This window comes from Cibotium barometz, chromosome 2, assembly GCF_041138505.1.
Source record: "Cibotium barometz isolate CiBa-2024 chromosome 2, ASM4113850v1, whole genome shotgun sequence".
NCBI lineage: Eukaryota > Viridiplantae > Streptophyta > Polypodiopsida > Cyatheales > Cibotiaceae > Cibotium > Cibotium barometz.
In genome coordinates, this window is record NC_141047.1 from 6,176,236 (window position 1) to 6,188,327 (window position 12,092).

The window sequence follows — 12,092 nt, forward strand, 5'->3', positions numbered from 1 at the left end:
GAGCATAATACTTTACCTTTTGATGGACATTTATTAAGAAAGTCGCTATGCCAGTGAACTTCTCAATAGCATACTTCCGTATCATCAGAACAGTCTCACAAATCGTTGTTCCAGAAGACGGAAATGTATTTAATACAAGCTGGTATTAAATACCAAGTATACTATATTTTGCTTGTGGGTTCAAGGCTGCCTCATAAAAGACCAGCTCAAATAGTGCAAATATGGCATTTACTCAGCCACAAAGACTTTACTCTGCAGCTGGTATGTCTTTGTGAAGAAAAACGGCCAACTTAGATATGTTGACGTAACACAGCTGAAAGTAGAAGCACCAAGAAGCATGTTCATAACAACAATCTGAAGCTGAATCGCTTCAAGAGGCGACGCCCCTCCCATTATCAATCCAGTCATGGCACCAGGCAGACTGATTAACCCAACTGTTTTGGCATTGTCTATTACGGGTGCAAGGGCAACAACCAATGCCCTTCTAACCTGCTTGATTGTGGCCTGTCTTGGTGTTGCACCTAATGCAAGAGCTGTTTCCACCTATCAGAGAGAATGCACACAACAATGAGACAACTTCTTGACCAGCATGCAAACAGAAAGAAACTTGACAATGGCTTTTATGCCCAACAACAGTGGAAAGGGTACCAACCAGGTTTTGTTGAACTCTTAAATCATCACGCAGACGTTTTAGTGTGAGTCCGGTTGTTGTCATTGCATTTCCAACCATCATTCCAGCTACAGGAATGATGTATCGAGGTGTGAATGGAAACACCCTCAAAATAACTAGAAGAACCATAGTGATTGACGTCCCCAAAAGTATAGAGGCTCCTGCAACATATTTTCCATGTGGAACATGTTTAGCTCTCTGTCCAGCAGTGTATCCTGCAACCGCCACCTGAATCAGACATCGCACATCAAATAAAAAGTGTTATATTAAAACCTCCATACAGAACTGATTACTGCCTTTCAACTTGCAGAAAAAACAGCATGCCTACTTTATTGATAGCCTCCAGGATTGGAAGTGCCTTATAAAACATACAGAAACTGGCTAAATTAAGCTTGTGTAAGTCAACAAAGAAGACGAGGGTTCACAGATTCCCCTTCTATGGAAAGAATTCTGAATTAATGACACCTCCAAAATACAAGGATGTGGGACTTCAACTCTATCTTCAAGGGCATCTTCAAGCACCAGATCTATGGGGGGCAGACTTGCATTTGTGGGATTCAGCAGGTGCAGCAGTTAGGTGAGCAGGCTAGGCAGGACAGTTGGGTTGGGCAGCTGATGGACCACATAAAGTCCTTCCCAAGATCTACCCTAAACACATCTAAAAACATGGTTAGTATCATGAGGTAGCAGGCTAGCTCACCTCCCAACCACGACCGGCATCCACCGATCTCCCCCAAGCCACGGCTAAGGCTTTTGCACAATCCATAGGCCCATGTCTATGTTGTCTATGTTGGTATCTACAGGATCTGGAGCTCAAGCTATGGAGGGTCAAAGATTCCATGATGTGAGTGTAGGAGGGACCAGAGTTCAAGGAGAGAAGAAGTTCAATCCATGACAATGTTTTTTTTTTTTTTGGGGGGGGGGAGAGAGAGAGAGAGAGAGAGAGAGAGAGAGAGATGTGATAGATCATAAGAGAGACATTGCACAACCCAAATAATATTCTTGTTGTGATAAGGAGCCCCCCCATTATAGGCATCAAGCCTCATCTTTTGACCTAGACCTTAATATGGACTGTTCACACCTCTAGATGGTGTTCACACCAACTCACTCCGGAATCCCAATTCCCCCCTTCGGAGAGATGGAGGTGATGCCTGAATAGCCTTCAATAGTCTCCATACTCCAACACTAGCAAAGAAGCAAGATGTGTTCCTAGGAACTGGCTCAGAGGCATAAAAGCATCGCTCGAAGGCTCAGTGTGAAGGATTCAGAGGTTAGGTGCTGCCTCAAGAGACAAAGACAGCCTACATCAGCATAACACCCCCCCCCCCCCCCCCCAAAAAAAAAAAAAAACGCTCTAAGCAAAGTAAAGAGGGAAAGATGGAGCATTACAAAAAGAAACCCGAATATTCAGATTTTGGGGGACTCCTTGGGCAGGAAACCCATCACTACAAAATATTCAGATTTTGGGGGGCATACAAAAGAATTTTTGTAAGTTTAGAAACTTCTGGTTGATGTGTTGCTTAGGATTTTCTCTTTTCGACAACGTTGCCAAGCAATTGAAACTTGGGCTATCTTTTTAGGCTTAGGGGCCGCGGTAGAGGACCTACACTTGCATAAATTGGGAGCAACATATTTTCGTTGATGCAGAGACTCCAATTTGATGCGGAAGGCTTAATTTTAGAAAAGCCCAATAATTTGTGGGTGTTGGATCTCCAATTTGAAGAAATTCTCCATAAGCTTCACTTTTTCAATCTGTAGAATCCCCAAATTTTTGCAAATGCCCTGATTTTGATTACTGAAAAAACTGTAATTAGTCAATTTTCACGTCATGTGTGAAAGGCCCCAATTTTGATGGAAGACCGAAGGTGTTGCTGAAAGGCGCAGTCTAGAGCAGAGGATCTGTTGTAGGCACGGCGTGCACGATGGCTGTTAGAGGCTGAGACAAGCGGTGCAGATGCTGGATCACAGTAGAGCAGGCGGAGCAGGCTGTGGTTGCTGCAAGTGGTTGAACGCACAGTACGAGGCAGCTACATCACATCAAGTGTAGCACACAATAGTAAGAAAACGCATCGACAACAGCATCAAAACACAGCCATGGTGGTGGTGATGATGGCGGCAGCAGCATAAAAAACGTAACCATGATGATTCAATTCAGAAATCAAAGGTAGAAGGTGGTCAATCGGCACACAGATAGGTGCACAGATGGGTAGAAGATGGTTGATCAGCAGCCTAAAACACAAACAGAAATCCTAAAATGCAGAAATCAGAAAAACAACATGAAGCATATGAACGGGCTCTAATACCATGTTGGTATCCATAGGATCTAGAGCTGAAGCTATGGAGGGTAGAAGATTTCCATGATGTTAGTGTAGGAGAGATGAGGGTTCAAGGAGGGAGAGGAAGATCAATCCATGACAATGGTGAAGAGAGAGAGAGAGAGAGAGAGAGAGAGAGAGAGAGATCACAAGAAAGAAGTTGCACAACTCAAATGATATTCTTATTGCAATAAGAACCTCCCAAGTACATGCTTTTCAAGGCAACCATCCTCATCTTTTGACCTAGACCTTAATAAGGGATGTTCACAATTCTAGACGGTGTTCATACCAACTTATCCCAATAGTCTAACTCCGACGTCCCATACTACCAAAGCTAGGCAAACTCGACCATCGAGATATACTTCTCCCAATATTATGGTCTCTTGGAGACGTATGCACGAAACATATCCCCCAAAACCTGATTCACCCTCTGTTTTTCCATCAGATTGAGGATGATTAGAGGAACGCACACTCAGTGTAGTCTCCAATCTTTGGAAAACCACCTACCAGAAGTGTCCAAAAAACTTCAAGCCCCTATCACTAGTAGTCCGAACAACCTGAAAAAGATACTCAACAAACTATTGCGCCAATTCAATTGCCTTCTCTGTCACTTTCATAGGTAAAAATCATACAATCTTCATTAATCTGTCTACCACCACCCAGATAGCATCGTGCCCTCTGTTCGACTGTGTGCTAAAGCTACAATGAAGTCCATGAAAATACTCTCATTTAGCTCCTAGGATCTCCAGAGGATATAATATACCTCCAACCCTAAGGCATTCAACCTTATTCACTTGACATTGATGACACTTTACCACATAGTCTTGAACATACACCTTCACCAGTAAAACACCCGTTTTACCAAATCATAGGTTTGTTGTACCCCTGATAACCCACTGTTGTTACTAGCCTGAACATTCCCAAGTATGAAAGGGGTCTAATGGACTCCAGGACGTCTAAATATTTAGAAAGTACAAGCTATGGGAATGGGAGAATATCCAATACAAAAGATCAACCAAAGCTTGGTCTAGGTGCCCCGAGATGGTTTCTTAGACACAAAAATGGACATTGGAATTTGGACCTCAAGTGTCAAGTGAAAAGCATATATGGCCAGCTCCCGAGAATTTGGGAGAGATCTAGCTTTGAAACATAGTTCTACATGGTGCTCACATACATTTCTAATAAGGTGGAATACAAAGGAACAGACTCCTAAAATCTAGGAAAATTACTATTTTTGGACAACCCCAATGGAAACTCTGTTCACGTCCATAGTTGTAAAGAAATGCATTTCATTCATTTCTTTCGAATGAAACGTGTTTCTTTCCCTCCCACCTGTTATGAGTACAATTTGGGCGTTTTTTACCCAGGTGTTTTACTGTGTATTTCAAACTTCAGTTTTCTTTTTTTGTATTAGCTCAAGATTCAGACTTTTTGTGATCACTTTGGGTGCTCAATGGACTACGTCACTCTTGCCTGCTTTACATATTGTTTCTTGAGTTTTGAGCAGTTGCCATTATTGATGATGGACAGGGTTGTTACGAGGTGTGCCTCTCTCTGATCAAGCCGTTTGAGGCCTAGGGATGCATGATCGAGGTGCATGGGTCTCTGGTGTCTTTTTTTCGCCGATTCTGGATTCTACCGCCCGTTTCGAAAACTTTGGGACTTGCCTGTTTTTGGCCGTTTATGCCCGTTTTCATCCGTTAGTCTCTAGACGAGAGGCGTTGCTTGCCAGCTCAGCCTGTGCGGCCGTCTTGGTGCCTCTCTTAGTTACATTCTTGGTCTTGCCTTTCTTCTGTTGCCTGCGTCCACTTTCCTCCTCTTGCAATTGCATAATCATATCCTCGGCTGCTCCTGGCCAATAATCTCCGTCAAAATAAGGTAGACGCGCCGCTGTTACCTTTGTTTTTGCCTCACCGGTGCAAACAAAGAAGTGATCATACATATTGGTGACTTCTACAACAACACCCTCATCAGCTGCCTTGGAGAGCATTGTGAGATACCTGACAAGAAAAACATGGTTTAACTGCAAGCCCATTGGAATTCATGCCAAAAATATTAGCACAAACTGACATCATCTTGGGAAAGAGTGTCAAGGTGGAAGTGAAGCAGAGTGAGGTTGTCCCAGGTGATATTGTTTTCCTCAGAATGGGGGACTTACTGCCGGGCGATGTTCGTATTTTGACATCGAAAGAGCTGTTTGTGAGGTGAATGTTCAGCATCACATGGACAACTCTCCTGTCTCGGGCTGACCTTGCCCCATAGCCTCTCAGTTTCTTTCTAGCTTTCGCATTAGGATGAGATTTCAGGCACTTCAGATCAGTTTCTAGACCTTATGCCAGCTTTTGGAATTATGCAGCCAGTCTTCTTTGACAGGTAAGTCCATGCCAATTGAAAAGGTTTCCAGTGTGCCACATTTTGATGATGCAACCTTATTGGAGCTAAGGAACCTGTTTCATGGTCAGTAATCTTCACTGATGTTACAGTATGGTGTTATCAAACTGATCCCTTACCGTGTATCACTTACCTGCTCTTGTGCAAAAAACCAAATAAGAGTCACAATCATGAGAACATTAAGGGAAGAGGGAAGGGGGGGTGCACATGCAAGAAACTTTCTATTGTACATGGAGCATTGTGCTTTCCATCAATAAGCTTGCAGCTTAGGTGAGCAACTCAATGTCCATCTCCTAGAGAACCACACCATGGAGTAACTATTTGTAATCATGATGAAAAAACTTTGGGACAAAATTAGGGCAATCTGGTCGGCAACCCGTCTAAGCTCGCTGCTCTTTGTAATCTATTACCCACAGGCTACAGCCCCTCACCAACACACTCTCTCTCCCTCTCAAGTCTCTCATGCATACTCTCTCTCCCTCAAGGCAGCCCCTCTCGGCCCTCTCACGCACACACTCTCTCCCTCTCTCACACCCACCCTCTCCCTCCCTCCCTCAAGGCTCTCTCTCTCACACACGCACTCTTTCCCTCTCTCACACCCCCCCTCTCTCAAGGCTCTCTCTCTCTCTCACACACACACTTTGTCTCTCTCTCTCTCTCTCTCTCTCTCTCATAGACACATTCTCTCCCTCATAATCCATCATGCCTAAGCCGGCCAATCCTGCATGGGATCGTTTCACCATAGTGCTTGGACCCTCCACCGCCGGTTCGGAGGGGGAGTGTTGGAAATGCCAGTATTGCGGCTTTGAAGGTAATAGCACCATCACCCGAGTGCTTCATCACATGGCAAAGTTGGGAGGAGGTGGAATCTCCAGATGTCAATCTATTCCACAAGCCATTGCCGATGAGGTAATTAGGGACAACTCTCATTTGCAAGCGGAGAACAACAGGTCAAGCCAACCTCTTCGACAACAAGAGCTCGAGGAAGAGACACTCATGCCCTCTTCGGCATCCGAAAGCGCGAGTGTCAATATTGGGGGGAAGGATCAGGATCAAGCTCCCAATCAAAACGACCATGACATCCCTCTGATGATGCCAGTGCTAGAGGGCTTGTACAACCCACTTTACAAGCCACTCAAAACACAAAGGCCTATGTCAAAGAGCAGCAACAAGTGGCGGAGTTTGAGATTGCACGCACCATCATTGAGTTCAATCTCTCTTTTCATGTTCTTCAAACCCCGCAATGGAAGAGGATGGTCAAGGCCATTGCCGCCGTCAATCCATGCGAGGGATGGACGGGAGCGAGCCACGCCAACATGAGGACAAAGAAGCTAACCAGGGAGGAGGAGAGGATTGGTAGATCACTTGAGCCCATTCGTTTGGGATGGGCCAAGTATGGATGTAGCATCCTCTCTAATGGATGGAGTGATCGGAAGAGGAGAAGCATCATCAACATCCTCGTGTCTTGTCCTCTTGGCACGTATTTTCTACGCGCGGTGGATGCCGGGAAAGCCAGTAGAAAGGCAAGTGGGAGCTTCATGTTCCAACACACTCGCCAAGCAATCATCGAGGTAAATTATTCATTGTACATACTACAAGTCTACAATGCACATGTTGATGTAACATAGTGCATGTCACATAGTACTAACATGAGCACTTTGGATTGTAGATTGGTCATGAAAATGTGGTGCAAGTCATCACCGACAATGCATCCAATTGTCATTGCAATGGGTCGCATGGTGGAGGAGGAGTTCTTGACAATTGTTTGGACTCCATGCACATCCCATTGCATTGACTTGCTCCTGAAAGATATCGGCAAGTTGGCTTGGGTCAAGGACATTTTGGCCCAAGCAACCACCATTGTGATCTTCTTCACTAAGAAGGTGAAACCCTTGGCCATCTTCCGTGTTCATTCGTGATTGAAGCTCGTGAAGCTCTCCAAAACAAAGTTTGCCTACATGTGGATTGTTTTGGAGAGACTACATGCCGTCCGTAACGAGCTTCAATGCACGGTGGTGTCCCAAGAGTGGGAAGAATGGGATGATTATCTAAGCCCCGAGGCTTATGCGGTGCAACGCAAGTGCTTGGATCCTTCCTTTTGGGATGATGCACGGGCCGTCATAGTTGCAATGACTCCATTGTACTGAGTACTTCGCATGTCGGACATGGAGGGATCCACTTTGGGCCTTCTCACACACTTCATGAGAAATGCAATTGATGAGCTCCAAGCTTGCACGACACTTAATGCAAGAAGGTTAGTAAGTTATTTTAATTCATGCACTCTTGAATCAAGGTGTGTACATGGTACTTATAAGCTCGATTTTAATTTTTGCTATGTGGCATGTGCATGTATAGGCTTGTTGAGATTAAGAACATTGTGGAGAGGTGGTGGCAATGGATGCGTAGGCCTATTCATGGTATGGCCGCATTCATTCATCCTCTCTACAAAACACCGTAACTCTCGGATCAAGAGATCCGGTCCACCACAGTGACAACATGAAAGGTTCTCCGAGCAGGAACTATGGTGACCAACATTGTTTGGTTATACAATATAATTTGTCAAAGGCTATGAGATAAGAGTGTCAACAATTCACTTTACCACAACAGAGGGATATGATGCCCCTCACCCTAGTAATAGTTTAAAAAACTTTTGAGAGGAATCATTAGTCCTATTGTATATAAAACCCAAGCTCACTTCACAAACTGGGAAAAAGAAAGGGCTACCAAGAAGGCTAATGTATACAAGAAAATATTGGATGCCCATTGGAGCTATTCAATGGCCATGGGTCACATTTTGTTGATGAGATGATTGATTGCCTCATGAAAGGGCTTACGATAGTACATAGTCGTACCACCAACAAGCCAATGGCTAGTTTGAGGTGACCAGGCAAAAAGCACGAACAAGAACCTTGGAAGAAGCACAAGACAAAGCCCTGCAAGCTGAAGCCCTACACATGCCTTGGATGGTGGACAAATCAAAGAACGAAAATCGAGATCCGTCCCAAAAGAAGAGGTTCAAAGGAGGATCTCAATCAAGGAATCAGTCACAGGAGAAGAAGAACAAAAGTAGGAATAAACCTCCACTTTATCGAAAGAAGTTATCCCGCAAGCAACTTAAAGAATATGTTAAAGAAGGAAAGTATGTCCGATGTGGGAAGAAGGGACATATGGTTGTAAAATGTCCTGACAGGCTAAAAACCAAGAAGCCAAGCCACCCCAAACCAATGCATTGCCAAAGGAACTTCAACATCAGGATGATACACTGCCAGAGAGAAGGCAACTTTTCAAGGCTTGGGGCAAAGTGGCTAACCAACCCATGCTTATCCATTTCGATAATGGTGCTACCCACCACTATATTCATCCCAGAGTGAACCTCCCTCCAAATAGCACCATTTCGATAATGGTGCTACCCACCACTATATTCATCCCAGAGTGGTTGAAGCTATGAACCTCCCTCCAAATAGGTTCGGACCTCCTATTTTTGCAAGTGCTACCTTCGAGAAAATGTCAACAAAGATGACTCCCATTTTAGGAAAGCTTCATTTACAGATTGGGGATTGTGGTTCATGAGAACTTTGTTGTAGGCAAAGTTGAACATTGCAATGTAATTTTGGGTGCCCCTAGCATAAGAAGATAGATCTGGCCATTGATTGCGTTGGAAGCAAGATTAAATTTCCTTTTAAGGACAAGAATGTAACTTTTGATGTAGGAGTTGAGGGGAATTCTATTCCACTCATTAGCCATGTACTCTAACACCTGGCAGATCACTAAAATGGGGTATTCTTTTTGAGAAGGTTAGTCAGGAGGGAAGCAAGCTATGAGAGCATACTTTGGTATGAAAATCCTATACCAACCAATTAATCCCAAGAATCCTCTGACTTCTTTCATTGTCTTTGGTTCAGGCCAATCTATGACTGCTTGGACTTTTGCGGAATCTGGAGAAATTCCATCTTTGGATACCAGAAAGCCAAAGTATTCAACATGGTCGGTAGAGAACGTGCATTTGCTCTTTTTTGCAAAGAGTTGGTGCTTCCTTAGAATCTCAAGAACTTTTCTGACATGAGTCTCATGGTCAGCTGCATTCTTTGAGTAAATCAGAATGTCATCAAAGAAAACTAGAACAAAATCCCAAAGCAATAAAACAATCTATTTCCTTATACTCGATATATGTCAAAGATCCAAAGGAGTCTGAGAGTGATGAAACACTCCCAACTCTTGATCATGAAAGAAAAGACTTCTTAAAGAAACATGAAGATTGTTTTGCAGATACTCATCCAAGAGAGTTATCCCCAAAGAGACCGGAAGATCATCAGATTAACATCATGTCATGAAGCTCACCTCCTAGTAGACCTCCATATCATGTGAGCCAAGCACATCAAGAGGAGATTATGAAGCAAGTGAACAAGCTTTTGGAAAAGGGTTTGAATAGACCTAGCTCATCACCTTTTTGCTCCCCAGTCTTATTGGTTCAGAAAAAGGATGATTCTTGGCATATGTGTGTTGATTATAGGGCTCTTAACAAGATCACCATGAGGAACATGTTTCCTATTCCTAGGATTGATGACATCCTAGATAGATTGGATGGAGCCACCATCTTTAGCAGGATCGACTTGAAGAGCAGTTACTGTCACAAACCCCTATATTCTAGGGACATGCGGATGCGTGAAACATGCGGATGCATGTATGTATTATACCTGGACATGTGTATGGATCATATGAGTGGATGCATATGAGTCCAAGGACATGGCAGGACATTTGTGGACTTTCGAGCAGTGCCCGTGTGGATTCCGGCCATGCACACATGGTGTGTTATGATGGCAGGCGGAATATTTTCAAGTACAAGAATGATGATAGGTGGTTCTCCAAGTTTACATGTGCACAATGCATAAATGATGCATGCCATAACTTTATTTTACTTTGTGTGACATTGTCTTGCTACCTGGACAATGCTTGTTATTTTGGCGTGTGAAGTCCGAGGGACCAGGGACGCCCGGGCACCTTGTGGACACGTGTGTGCACTCCTGTTTGGGCCTAAAACTATGGGCTTATGGGTTTTGCAGGTGGTAAGTGCGTTCACACTCAATTTACAGCTTACTTCATTTACTACTAAGGTTTATTGGTTTGCAGGTCCACACTCATTAATAAGTGGCCGGACAACTTATAATGCGTTCGCATTTGGTTGGACCAAAATTAATGAAGTCCGGACAGCTTATGGCCATTTCCCATTTGGTTGGACCTAAACTTATAGAAATAGGACAAATGGAGCACTATGGGCTGGACACCTACCTGGACACCTTATGGGGACACATGTCAGCCAGCATGTGTACCCACCAGGCCCCTGAGGTGGCACCTGAAAAAGGCGCCTCCATCAAGAGGCCCTTTTGGGCTGTTTTACTCATTATTCAACATATTGGAGAGCTGGTTGGAGCTTTGGGAGTTGCTACAGGGCTGGTTGCTTGCTTCCCGGACTCACACAAGCTTGGACAACGATCCCCACACTCTTCTAAAGGGCTGGTTGGTAAATTTCAGACCTGCAATTTCTGGTTATTGCGAGTTTTGGGCTGGTTACAGGTGTCCAAAGTCAACTTGGACAGTGCAAGACAGCTCTAGGGACCTCCACAGGGCTGTAGGACCCTTTACAGGTGGATTTCTCGCGACAGAAAGTTGCTGTTTTGGACTGGTTATTGCACAAAACAGGCCGGACAGCAATGGAATATGTGAGCATGGATGTGTCTCAAGGATTCCTGGTATAGCAGGTGCTTAGGGCAAGCATTGGGGACACTTGCTCGCGGAGAACACAGGTTTCTGGATCAGTTTCTCGCGTGGAAATAGGGCCTAAAGATCCATTTACATCTTGTGCAGGGCAGAGTACTTGTGAGGATTGTGATACTCGTGCAGGGCGGATGTACCTGTGAAGAGGCTTGTGCAAGGCGGATGTGCCTGTGTGTAGGGCGGATGTATCTACAGATTCTCTTGTTTGAAATGTATTCATTCATAATGTATTTGGAAGAATCAGGTGCAGGCTGGTGGTGAATCCCCAGGCACCCGTAATCTTGTACTTTGCAGACTCTTTTGGTAATATAACCTAAAGGAGGGGGGGTCAGCCTATCATCGGCCCCTTTTTGTGGTGTATTGTCATTTTCAACTTTGTGGTTGTAATGCTCAAGTGTTAAGTGCTCAGAATCTTGTTCACATTTATACGATTCCAATACACGCGTCCGCCTCCCGTTACATTGGTATCAGAGCTCAGTTTTTTCCCTCATTGGAAAACGGTCCGAGGCTTGGAATCATAACTGGTGACCTGATTTGAGTGTCATGGACAGCCACATTTCTGACAGTGAGGAGAACACACAGGACCGTGAATTTCATGGTACAAGGTATGCAAGAGATGCTGCAGGCAATGATGTCTATGGAGATGCAGGTACTCATGACACTATGCATTCTTGGAATCTTTGAGGCGTCAAGTGCGACGCTATAGGGCTGAAACCGAAGAGCTCAGGTCATTGAAAAATGACCCGGATGTACAAAGGGTGTTGGCTGCGAAGGCAAAGGCTTCGGTCCATGAAGTCACTTTTGAAGCAATTGCAAAGGAAATGGATGTTGAGAAACCCCGAGAGCTTGCACTTGCATACCTAATGGTTAAGGGTGATATATACACTGAAGCAGATGGTAGATTGGCTTTCAAGAAGCCACCCCTCATGGCTGCCTGTGGTGGT

General features: G+C 44.4%; 1 protein-coding gene across 1 annotated transcript in view; it reads right to left on the reverse strand.

The window, feature by feature from the left end:
• LOC147640581 (protein ALUMINUM SENSITIVE 3-like) overlaps positions 1 to 12,092 on the reverse strand; it is a 43,486-nt gene continuing 31,394 nt past the window's right edge. The window contains exons 2-3 of the mRNA XM_086813170.1: positions 653 to 898; positions 1 to 543 (exon numbers count right to left, since the gene is read on the reverse strand). Of these exons, the coding sequence (XP_086669296.1) occupies positions 229 to 543; positions 653 to 898 (561 nt within the window). The 3' untranslated portion in view covers positions 1 to 228. The remainder of the gene's footprint in view (positions 544 to 652; positions 899 to 12,092) is intronic.